This window comes from Panthera uncia, chromosome C2 (assembly GCF_023721935.1).
Source record: "Panthera uncia isolate 11264 chromosome C2, Puncia_PCG_1.0, whole genome shotgun sequence".
NCBI classification, from domain to species: domain Eukaryota; kingdom Metazoa; phylum Chordata; class Mammalia; order Carnivora; family Felidae; genus Panthera; species Panthera uncia.
Genome location: NC_064810.1, coordinates 31,493,640 through 31,506,991, shown reverse-complemented (window position 1 = coordinate 31,506,991; position 13,352 = coordinate 31,493,640). Strand labels below are relative to the sequence as shown.

Genomic DNA, 13,352 nt, shown 5'->3' with positions numbered 1-13,352 from the left:
AAGTCAAGGCTGGTAATATATTATAATGTTTTATTTTCTGAAATTTTCTAGCATTTGCAATTGAGTAATCTAAAATCTAACTTAAATTTCATTTGACTTCAGTATAGCCTTTGTGAGAGGATATGAGTTTCCAAGTTATTTTTTCCCCATGTTGCTGGTTTATATCTTCCTCCTTTAGAACCCGGTTTCATTTAAAGAATTTATGGTATGTTGTATACCATGCATTGAACTAAAGCTGTTTCTCAATATTTCAGATTGTAAAACTATTACTCAGTATTTCAGATGATACTTTTTGTTATTTCAGGATTGATATAAGCAAATGCTCTTTTAATTTCATCATTCACTTGTTCATTTCATTGAGAAAATAATGTTAATTGTAGTAATTACAAATTAGAGATGTACATCAGCCCGTGCAGAGTCTACGAAAGATTGAATAGTATGGATATGGTTACAATTTAAAAAATAAAATCTTTAATGTCTCTTCACAGAATACATGATTATTAAGCCTCAGATCATTCCATTCAAATAGGTCTTCTCCATCAGCCCTTCATTCATTTTTCATTTATTCAACACATATTTATTGAGTACCTATGGTGTGCTCAGCACTCTGCCAGGTGTAAGAGAAGCAACCATGAGCAAAATCAGACCCATAGATCTTATAGACTAATGGGAAAGATGGTATTCAAAGCATCAAACAAAAAAATTCAAATTGTAATTCTGATCATTCTTACCAACCTTAACTATATAGTGGTGTTTAGGTTTATAAAAGGGTCATTTAATTTTTGTGGTAAGATCAGGGAGGACAGAGATTTGAAAGGAAAGTGGATGTTAACTAGGGTAAGATCATTTCCAACACAGACCCTGTGGCAGGTGTAGGCCTGTGGCAGAAGAAATCACAATGTGTTTGTAAAGTAACACAAGGTGGAGAAAATCAGAGAAAGAAGAGGAACAGGAAGAGTCTGGAGAGCCAGATAGGGGAATGAGCACACTCTTGTAGATCTTGTTAAAGACTTTATCTTAAGAGCAGTGAGTTTATTTTAAGAGCCCCTGAAGTAGGGGAGAACCCAGATTGTATTTGCATTTCAAAGCCTTCATCTGGCTACACTGAAGTGAAGCTATTTAAGAGCTTTCCTAAATCCTGGTGGGAATTGATAGTAGTTTATTCTGGGTTTGATCTGGGTTGATCTGGCTGTGAAGACAGAGAGGAATAGATGGATTTAAGAAATAGGGGAAAGAAAGGGAGGCGTCAAGGAAGCCTGGTTTCTACTTTGCATTATTCATTGAGATTGGATGACTAGATAAGATCAAGGTTTGGGGCTCAATTAAATTAAGCCTTGGGCTGTTGCATTTGAGAAATCTTTAAGAAATTTACATATTAAATCTTTCCGTGGTAGCAATATGGTAGGAATATTAAAAAATATGAATCTTTATCCCTGTTTCAAAAGTTATAATCTCACTGGGAAAAAATAAAGTACAGACACAGGAAATATTTAAATGATATGTACACTCAGGACTTCACTTATTAAGTAATCCATAAGGTACAGAATGTAGGCCCTCACCCAAGGTCCTTTTTCATTTTATGTTAAATTTAATTATTTAAACTCAGTTATATAACATTTCATCTTTGAAGTATATTAAATATTAACATATAATTATTGGTACCTAATGAAATTCATTCAAATTCTGGGAAAGTGTACACACATGCATAGTTCTATTATTTAGGAAGATATAAAAATCTATATAGAGAGCAGTTTCAGCATGTATTTGAATATGAATTTCACTAGTGTACTGAATAGTTTTTTAAAGTGTTGATTGATGTTAGTTACAAAGGAGATTCTCAGAATCCATACAATTATTTGTAATGCTCTACAATTCTCTCACACATTCCTCTGCAGAAAACAGGCACAGAATGTGGTCTGTACAGACAGGATGATGGGTTCTGAAAGCATTTGTGGTCAAGGGATTTGAAGAGCAGACAGAATTTGTCCAGGCAAAATTTAAGCAAGAGCACTTTCTAAGTGGAGGGCCAACAGGATTCAAGAATTGGAAGATGTGCTTAAGGTGGACAACAGAAGGATTAATTAGTAAATAGGGATGGCAGGGTAGTCAGTATTATCCCCTGTTTACGTAGTCAGTAGTATCCCCTGTTTACATAGTAGTGCTTAAGCCTAGGCTTTTATTTTTTTATAATTTTTTTTTTTAATGTTTATTCATTTTTGAAGACAGAGAGAGACAGAGCATGAGCGGGGAAGGGGCAGAGAGAGAGGGAGACGCAGAATCCGAAACAGGCTCCAGGCTCTGAGCTGTCAGCTCAGAGCCCGACGCCGGGCTCGAACTCAGGAACTGTGAGATCATGACCTGAGCCGAAGTCGGGCACTCAACCGACTGAGCCACCCAGGCGCCCCAAGCCTAGGCTTTTAGACTAAGTTCCGTAACTGTTTCCAAGTGGTAATATGAAGATATTTCATCATTTCTTCTGCAGGCTCCCGTCTTCGTCAGGAAGATTTTCCACCTCGCATTGTTGAACACCCTTCGGACCTAATTGTGTCGAAAGGAGAACCTGCAACTTTGAACTGTAAAGCTGAAGGCCGCCCCACACCCACTATCGAATGGTACAAAGGGGGGGAGAGAGTGGAGACGGACAAAGATGACCCTCGATCACACCGAATGTTGCTGCCAAGTGGATCTTTATTTTTCTTACGTATAGTACATGGACGAAAAAGCAGGCCTGATGAGGGGGTCTACGTCTGTGTAGCAAGGAATTACCTCGGAGAGGCCGTGAGCCATAATGCATCGCTGGAGGTGGCTAGTAAGTAAAACGGGCTTTTACAGCGGGAATGGTACATTGGGATTATTTGCCTGGAGAATGGTAATAAAAAGTCAAATCTGTATCCCAGGCTTTACCTGAGGAAAATTTTTAGCTTTCTATTTGAATACGATCCTCTACCTATTTAATTGTTTCATAGTTTTCATTGTAACTGGTTATTCAAAGCTAAATTGGGATTTGCCCATAGTTGTTGAACCATTTTACTTTTAATTTGGAGCAGCTTTCTGTTGAACATTTTCACTGAAATCGATTTAGTTCTTCTCCTTTGTTGCTTTTAAATATATCGAATATCCGTATGTTTCTCTAAAAAGAATAGCATGGGGTATTTTTCACTTGTCTTCATTTGGAGAAATACTTTCAACTGGTGGTATAGATAAGGTTTTAAACTGTTTCTAATTCTTAGAAATATATTATACTTCTGGTAAACTATAGCTAGAGAAATGTATGTATGTGCCTCATTCTTTATTATCTTGGCTGTTGTAGTGCACTGTGGGAGGAAAACCCGTGTATGTCATCCTTAGGTAGTTAATGGTTTAGTTTATATGCATAAATACCAAATGTAGCTCATTTGCAATGACCTCAAGAAGGATCTGTTGACTAATGATTAAGTTGTTGTATATCTAGAGTCTAAGTGTGTAATATGTTTGAATACAAATTGGGCTTCTCTTATTTTCAAGAAACATTTAAGAGGTAGGCAGAGGGTTTCATTTCCTTGAAAGAATCATTCTGTGTATGCATGTGTGTATATATATATACATATATATATATATATGTATATATATATATATACATGTATATACACACACATATATAAATATATATACACATATATATGCATATATATATATATATATATGAATTACATAGGGATTGGCTGGAAAGAGATGAAATTTAGATCTCTAATTCACTTTAACTACATAAAATTACAGGTGAACCTGAATACATAACTATATGTAAATTTATATATAATATTTTTCAAGATGATTGATGTTTTGATATAATTTATGTTCAAAATTTTAATTATATAATCAGTTTCATAATCTCTGACATTATCTCCATTATTCAACTAGAGCTTGAATATATAGATTCACAGATAATTACACAGTTATATAAAGAATTTTGAAACAGATTTTACAACTTAATCAGATTATTAATGTGGAATCAGCTCCCAAGAATTTAGATGAGTTGATCACACTCAGAACTATGTAGTACTTACAATGAGACAATGCCAAAGATGTCTAATATGAGCATAAAATTTAATTAGCTAAAAATGCAAATAACCATTGAAGACTATGTCAGCACTAACCATTCACATTTTTAAAACATTTACTTGAAACTCAAGTTTATATTTCTCTGTTCACATTTACTTCATCATAAACTTATGTACGTTCTCTTATTGCCTTGATTCCCAGTGAAAATCTTAGAACTACATCAATGAGAAGTATAAAAGTTGTAATCATAGTAGCAGGTTATTTTGTTTTCTTTTTTTTTTTTCTTTTTCTCTTTTTCTTTATCCCAACTTTAAATGTAGCACAGGCGAAAGAAGTTTAAATGTTTTTATAAAAGGATGTATATATTTTGATAAAGTCATCTTTGAGGTTATGATATTAATACCTTTTCTAGCTTTTGACATGTTTATATTTAGAATGCTTATTCCCTGTGGAGATAAAATTAAGTTAACATTTGAAAACAAATTTAGAGAATCCCGAAAAATGATGTAGATGACCTAGGCCAACTCTTATTCTTGGTAGTTAAGAAACTGGAGACTGGAGGGAAAAACAGAGTCATTGTTTATTCCCTGAAATTATAATTCCTTATAAATGAAGTGTATACCAATAGACATATAAAAGATCATCTTGTGTTTCTGTGTTATTTCTTACTCTACTTAAATTCTGATTATTGCCAGAATTTTTAGAAAAGGTTACACTTAAATAGAATGTCTAAATGCTTACCTTCTAGATCTTGCCTTTCTTTCTTTTTTTTTTAAATTATTGTTTTTAATGTTTATTTATTTTTGAGAGAGAGAGAGAAAGTCAACAGGTAGGGGCAGAGAGAGGGAGACACAGAATCTGAAGCAGGATCCAGGGTCTGAGCTGTCAGCACAGAGCACAATTCAGGGCTCGAACTCATGAACCGTGAGATCATGACCTGAGCTGAATTCCAACACTTAACCAACTGAGTCACCCAGCCGCCTTTAGATCTTTTTTTTTTTTTCAAAACTCCTTTAGTTTTACTTCAGATGATCAAGATACCCTTAAAGCACTGGAGTTTAGAGAGCTGTGTTTTTCTAATCTGGCTTTTGTGTAGCTATTTTAAAAGACATTATTAGTTTCCAGTTAAATTCTTTTTTTCTAAGCAAGACGTTCCATTAATTTGTGAGTCCATTCTGGGAAATACTCTTCCAGTCTTAGTCAACAAATATACCGTCATGGAAGTGAAACCAGATATAAGATCATTATATAACTTTTACCAGTAAAATATTCAAATACATAGTCCCTGAATGCATAAGTCACAAATTTTAGTGTGATATACCAAAATGTTTCAAGCTCCAGAGAAAAAAGAATATTATAATTTACTGAAGAAAATTTAAAGTACTTTAAACAATGCTTTAAGATCATACTCAGTAACAATTCATGTATGTATAAAGCCAGAATGTATAGATAGTGTATATTTAGCAAATATATTTGGATATTAATAAAGACAGTTTGATAGCAAAGATTTTTATTAGTGATAATAAATATTCTAAACCCTGAAAAAAGTTTGAGTAGTGTTTGCTATCAACAGTTTTTATACTTGTTTAATTGCATTAATTAAAAGCATGTTTTTACTTGGATAAATTGTATTATTTGGTTACATAAGTTACATGGGGAAAAATTAAGTGCTCTGAGTTAAAATAGATTTTGTGTCTTTAAAAAATTTGGAAACTTATTTTGTAAACTCAGGCTTTAGTGCACTACAAATAGATATGTAGTAACTTAGTTCACATATATTTCAGTTATTTATTTTAGGCAATGGTTACTGCTAATTCACCATTCTAAAATATGTTTGCATCCTACAATGGAAGGTAGGTTTTTGTATGTTACATAAACCAGGTTGTGTAGGGGTAGGGGGTTGGTTGGAGGAGGGGAGGTCTGGGGAACCATAGGTCATATTGCTTGTAGGTTAAATCTGTAAGGTACAGTTTTACTTTGGTTTTATATTTTCTTGGAGAATATTATTACTTTTTTTTTTTTTATTTTCTTAGTTTTGGTACCAGAAGTTCAATAACTATTCTTATTGTTCCGAAAGACAAAGACACAGGAAGGCAAAGATTGCATCTAATTTCTTAGTGATCCTGTAGCCCAAAGTAATAACATTAACAAAAGTGTCTATGGGGCAACACAGGTTTCACAGCACAGTTGTTGGTAATGCTTTTAAAAACATTTATTTTTTGTGTTTCATTTGCCTTTAAACCAAGTTTTACAGCTGTAACAACAACTGGGTTTCTTGGTTCCTAACAATTGTCAATCTCTCAAACTTTGAAAAAAAAAAAAAAGATATTGAATGCCATTTAAAAATCTTCATTTCTGTAAAGAAAAGATAACAATTGTGTCTTTTGTGTTTTTAATATTTATTGACATTTACATAATGCCCCAAAAGGATTGCAGTCATTATTTAATAGGATTGTTTATTTTTATTTTCTTAATTTAAAAGCCAATTGTAATCTGGTTAGACCCAGTGAAAAGCAGTGGCCAGACTTTTGGTGCCTGTCCTTGCCATGTAGTAAAAGCTGTATTCCTTTCTTGTCCTTGAAAAATCACTTTCAATGCAATTAAAAAGTCACCTCACACAATTATATATTCTAAAAATTCGAATGGTAAGAAATGTATAATGGTCCTTACACCTAAAGTTTCCTGAAACTTTTGGAAGTTTATCTCTGGACAAGAAATTTTTTTATCCACAGTTGTATTTTTTTTAATTTAGTTTTTAATTCTTACATTTCTTTGCAAACCAAGAATGATATATCATGATGGAGACATTAAGTTGGAAAATTTAGGAGATATTGATGCTTGCTGTTTGTAAGATTTCTGAAAACTTTATCAAATTCAGTTTCAAACGAGGCTTTCTAAAAGGGGCTTGCAAGCAGTATTTTCTTGCTTGCCTTGTATTAGCTCCATTCAAGAGTCTACTAACTGTTTAGGAAAATATTTTATGGGCCCATTCTTCAATACCCACCATTATCACTCACTAAATTTAGAACTCCATTGTATGCCTGGCACAAATTGATAGCCCAATTCTTAGACACAACTTATATTTCATAAGTAATTTGATCTTGGGTAATTGCATTGAATTTTAAGGAAAATTAATTTGAACCTTGACCCTCATGCTTTCCATCGTAGAACGTGGCCCTCTACGTCATCTGCCAAGCAGTGCACAGCCAGCATATGGCTATTTGTTTCCTATTTAAGCTGTTTTCTCTTGAGGAAAAGAAATTCCCTTCAGACCAGGCAGACATCTGCTTGCTGTCTTAGCAGCAAAACCAGGGAACTATCTTTCCTGAAAAAAAAATCATTTTGTCCAATTAATCAAAGATTAAGTCTTCCCAGATTTTATTAACTGGGGTACATTTTAATAGTAATTACTTTGAGGTGAATGTTTATATCTTGAGGTAATATTTTCCCATGACTTTCAATATATCATCATCTTTTGTTTTTGTTATTATTAAATGGTACTGCTTAAAATGATTTAGATTTTGACTTCTCCAATTTTCCTCCTTTTGGTAAAATGACAACTGAATTGACCATGCATGCTAAGTAGTCATGTGTTTACCTAGGTACAATAGAATGTATTCCCAAACTCTGGACCTTGGAAGATGGAAGGATTACTCCTAGAGGTGAAATGGTTCAGATGAGCAGGTAGAAGTAGAATATGCCATTATATTTTAAAATATTGATTGAGTGTGTGTGCACACACACACAATATGACCTCTATTATGGTCAAACACTAGAATTATTTATACAATTTATACACACACACACACACACACACACACACACACACACACACATTGTTCCCTGATAGACTTTTATCTTTGAAGCTGAATTTGCTGTATATTGCATCTTTAATTGGGGTGCCTGGGTGGCTCAGTCAGTTAACCGTCCGACTCTTGATTTCGTCTCAGGTCATGATCTCGGTTTCGTGGGTTTGAGCCCCACATTGGGCTCCATGCTGACAGGGAGGGGCCTACTCAGGAGTGTCTCCCCCTCTCACTTCTCCCCGTGCACTGTCTCTTTCAAAATCAATAAATAAAAACATAAAAAAAAAAAAATCTTTGTTTCCTCTACTTAATTTGTTTTATTTTTTTAACTTGCCATTTTCAGGTGTTTCACCACATTCTAAAACCTTTTTTATATCTTATTTTTGTTTTCATTATTCAAAGAAAGAATGTTAAAGAGTCATTTAGTTTCATGAGTTTGTAATCTTTTACTTTCTGGTCCACTTATATTCTGAAATGAACTGATTCTTTGTTCCAGAATTGATTCATGATTAAATGAAATTATGCATATAAAGTATAGCACAGGGACTGTCACATAATTAGAAACCATAAATTATGAATTGTAAATGTAATTGTTGGTGCTATTATTTTCATTACCTTTTTTCTCTTTACCTCATTATTGTCAGTTACTAGATTCTTTTTATATAAAGGGGATCTGGATGCTTCTGAAAAATGGACTCACTTCATTTTAAATTTAATGACATGTGTTGGGGCACTTGGTGGCTCAGTTGGTTGAGTGCCTGACTCTCTGTTTTGGCTCAGGTCTTGATACCAGGGTCATGGGATTGAGCCTCGCATCAGGCTCTGTGCTTAGAATGGAGCCTGCTTAGAATTCTCTCTCTCTCTCTCTCTCGCTCTCTCTCTCTCTCACTCTCACTCTCACTCTCACTCTCACTCTCACTCTCACTTCCTCTCCCCTTCTTCCTTGCTCACATGCTCTCTCTCAAATAAAATAAAATAAAATAAATAAAATAAAATAAAAATGTGTGTTAACATACTAAAATGTAAGTACAATGCTTCAGGAATTAAATTGTCTTAAATTAATTTCTGGTTGAGTATGAAATGTGTTGAATATATTAAATTCCACCTTGAGTTGAAATCCATGGTATGAGAAATTGACCCTTACCTTTGAATCCTCAGTGCTAATGCAGGACATGCAATAGTGTTGACTAAAATCATTTTTGTTGCAGCGACAAATGAAAAAATTCACTTTTATAACTTTTACAGTTGGGATAACATTCATGTATTTCCTAATGTATATATTTATTCAGTTAAATAAAGAGGCAGTATTGCTAAATTCTGTGACATTTTTATGTTTACTTAAAGACTTGAGTGTTTACTATCGATCAGAATATGTTCTTTTGTTGTTGCCTGTCTAAGCTTGTGCTACTATAACAAGAACGCCACGTACTGAGTGGCTTGTGCAACACACATTTGTTTCTCACAGTTCTGGAGGCTGGGAGGTGGAGATCCGGGGCCAGCATGGTCGTGTTCTGGTGAAAGTTCTTTTCTCAGTTTCTCACATGGTAGAGAGAAAGCTCTGGTCTCTTTACTCTGTGCAAGGACACCAGTCCCATGCTGAGATCTCCACCTCCATGAACCGTCAAATGCAAATTACCGTCAGAAGTAATAAGCTTACAGAGATCATTTTTACAAAACTTTGGAAACTTGTGTTTCATTTTTTATTACAGAACACTTTAAAAAATACATACATGTTCTTGTAATATCATTACTGACAGTTAACTACTGGTGAACGTTGGGGAGGTATCCTTTTAGATATCCTAAGGTCCCTGTATATTCTCTGGGGAAAACTATTCCCTATTTACTAATATTCGGTCTTAGGTAGCCAAAAAAGGCATTGGATATGTTGGAACGCATATCTGTGTAATAAAGACTAATTGGAAAAGTTAGGTCTCTAGGTTGGATCTGACCAGAGAGCTTTCTTCTGCTGAATATTCCTAGATACACCATCCTGGACAAGATTCAATCCAGTAATCATGGGGTTAGGGGTTATATATACCGTTAGCAGTCTCATGAGCCACTCCTTTTATTTTCTCAAAAACTTGATTGCATTCATACGTGCTGAAAAGTACTAAGATGATTTTTTCAACACTAGTTGATACTTAGATATAAAAGCCCCTTGAGGCTCCCAGAAAATCAATTCAGTATTTAGTTATTTATGAGAAATTCTTGGCAGTGTCTCCTCCTATCAAGAGTTCTGTCTGTAAAAAATATTAAAAGAACAAGCTAGATCTGGTTACCTCTCCAATGTTATCATATCATTCCTCCTTTTAATCATCTTAATTTACTGAAGACTTAAATGCTAGAAGTCTTTCTCACATACACAGACCAACTTGAGAATCATTTGTATGTATTTTAAAACTAGTGACAAATTTAACAAAACATACCTAAACCTTTTTAGTATGCTTAATTTTAATTAATACAATATAAGTTATCTTAAACTGTCATTAATTATCAATTAAAATTTTTTTATGTCCGGCTAGAATAAATTATTATTGTATGTTTCGGGGGGCATAAAAGTTCTCTGTTTCTTTGTTACCCAAAGTGGGCATTAAAAATGTTTTTAAACAGAAATTAAATAAATATGTGAAGAATACCAAAATATAGTTTATCCAAAAAATGGTGTTTTTTCTTTTTTAAAAAAAAATTTTTTTTAACGTTTATTTATTTTTGAGACAGAGAGAGACAGAGCATGAATGGGGGAGGGTCAGAGAGAGGGAGACAAAGAATCTGAAGCAGGCTCCAGGCTCTGAGCTGTCAGCACAGACCTGACGCGGGGCTCGAACTCATGGACTGCGAGATCATGACCTGAGCCGAAGTCGGCCGCTTAACCAACTGAGCCACCCAGGCGCCCCCTTTTTTTTTTTAATTTTTTTTTTAACGTTTATTTTTGAGACAGAGAGAGACAGAGCATGAACGGGGGAGGGTCAGAGAGAGAGGGAGACACAGAATGCTGAACCTGCTTAGGGTTCTCTCTCCCTCTCTCTCTGCCCCTCCCCTGCTCTCATGCTGTCTCTCTCAAAATAAATAAATAAACTCAAAAGAAAGAGAAAGAAAGAAAGAAAGAAAGAAAGAAAGAAAGAAAGAAAGAAAAGAAAAGAAAGAAAGAAGGAAGGAAGGAAGGAAAGAAAGGGAAAAAACCCATATAGACAGTAATGTTGTGTCTAGCTATGTGGGAGAAGCAAATTCAGGTATGGAAGGATTGGGTCTGCTCCAGGCAGCAACTAGAGGCTTCTAGTCATAATGTGGTTAGGAACCAGCAGCACTGGCATTACCTGGAAGCAAGTTAGAGGTGATGAATGATGGGCCCCATTGCATACCAACTGAATCAGACCCTGTATTTTAACAGTATTACAATGTGGCTTTTGCAAATTCAAATTTGAGAAGCACTCTTCTACATTGTGCTAGAGTTCGTAGACCCCTGTTCATCCCCTAGAACCAAAACAACAACAACAACAAAAAACCTTTTGGAATGTAAATCCAGTGTTTTTTTTTTGTTTGTTTTGTTTTTTTAAGAGAAGTAGGTAGAACATGATTTTTGGTGAATTACACTGAATTTCTGAACCAGGAGAGAGGGCAGGGGAGAGTGGAAAAGGATGTATAGGAGACTAGCAAGTCAGGGGCAGAATTAGAGAGAAGGAAACACACAGAAAGAAAAGCACAGGAAGTACACTGAGGGAAACACATCCAGAATAACAGGAGGGGAGACTCCAGGAGACAGAGCAGGGGAGAAGAAAGAGGGGAGAGTAAGTAGGAGGATAGGGAATGAGACAGACAAGGGAAAAGAGAGAGAGGTAAGCAGAAGAAAGGTAGAGAGAGAGTATGTGCTGGGGGCTGGGGTGGGGGTGTGGTTATGGTAAGGATTAAACTTGGAACAGTAGAAAAATACATTTGCTTGGATGCAGAAGGAAAAGAAAATTGTTGGCTATGTACGGTTAATTACAGACAGTGGGATATTAAGCAGAGAATAGGACACTCAAAGCTTTATCTGTATCCATAACATTGTTTACCAAGAAAAGTAATGCATGAACTTGTATCTTAGGTGTTTTGAAGCAAGTTCAAAGGAAGGTTGTATTTACTTAATCCAAAAGTGAAATGCCATGTGTGTATATAATTTTTATACTTCACATTTTCTAGAATTAAAACTATGGAAAAACTGGAATTTATTAATAAGAATAGAATGATGCTGGAAGGGTCATTTGGAAGTCATTTAATCTGTTCCTCTGACTTTTAAATTGTCTAAAGATCATTTGTTGTATTAAAAGAGGTTCAGAGCTAAAGATTATCTAGCCTCCATCATCAGTACCCCTTACATGCATCAGCATATGTTAACACAAAGTTATTACTTTAATTTACTTAAATCCTATTCCGTAGAAATCTCTTTCATTTTACATGCTGATAACAGAAAAGCCATTTTTTTTAATGTAGCGGCTCATATGTTTGAAGATAGTCATTAAGTGGGGCCTAATTTTTGATAAATTATATCTGTTGTTTAATTTAGGTTTCTAAGTATAATAAAACTGTTTTAATCTCAGTCTCTTAGTATTTCCAGAGTGGAAATTGTAGCTTTAGTAACATTTTAAGTCATATTTAATCTAAGGTCTAAATTGAAGTTTTAATAGTGCCTGTGACATTTTACACTTGTCAAGAGGAATAAAAGTTTATTACCAAGTTATTTAGTATGCCTGAATGGGGACATTTTAAATCTTATCCAGTAAATAATGGAGTAAAACTTAGAAGAAAAGCCAGATACTTCAAACAAAATGGGAAAGGACATCCCTTCCCCCTAAGGATTTATACTCTTTCTCAATCTCTATCACCCTATATCTCTTTACCACAGGATACTGTACTTTATCTAGATTGAGTCACATTAAGTTACCATTTTATCAGATTCTTATCTCTGTCAGACACCAGAAAATGGATTAGGAGTCTGTGTTTGATGGAGAAGGACACCGAGAGCATTTTGATCACATAACTCGGCACTTGTCATAGCTTACTCAGGTGACTTCCCTTAGTTCTAAAATGAAAGTGTATGACAGGTCGTAACCTTGTTGAATCTTGCTTAAGGGAATTCTTGGAAAATATGATTATAGCATATTTTCCTTTGGGACTACCTCAGGAAAGAAAGTAGCAGTGAGCCAAAATTCCAAAGGAGAGGAGAAATATTTTTGTGGCTGGTGGAGTGAGAGCATGTTGACAGGTGCCTTTAATTCCTTTCTTTTCATCTTTTGCCTAAATCACCAAAAACTAAAAACTTGAATTCTGTGGTCATACTCTGTAATATTTTTCTTTCTTTTTTTCTTCTTTCTTTCTTCCTTCCTTCCTTCCTTCCTTCCTTCCTTCCCTTCCTTCCTTTTCTTTCTTTCTTTCTTTCTTTCTTTCTTTCTTTCTTTCTTTCTTTCTTTCTTTCCCTCCGTCCCTTCTTCCTTCCTTCCTTCCTTCCTTCCTTCCTTCCTTCCTTCCTTCCTT

The 13,352-nt window shown here is 34.7% G+C and overlaps 1 protein-coding gene across 1 annotated transcript in view; it reads left to right on the top strand.

The window, feature by feature from the left end:
• The window catches only part of ROBO1 (roundabout guidance receptor 1), a 400,374-nt gene that overhangs the window by 69,586 nt on the left and 317,436 nt on the right, over window positions 1-13,352 (top strand). Inside the window, exon 2 of the mRNA XM_049628000.1 lies at window positions 2,483-2,809. Coding sequence (XP_049483957.1) covers window positions 2,483-2,809 — 327 coding nt within the window. The remainder of the gene's footprint in view (window positions 1-2,482; window positions 2,810-13,352) is intronic.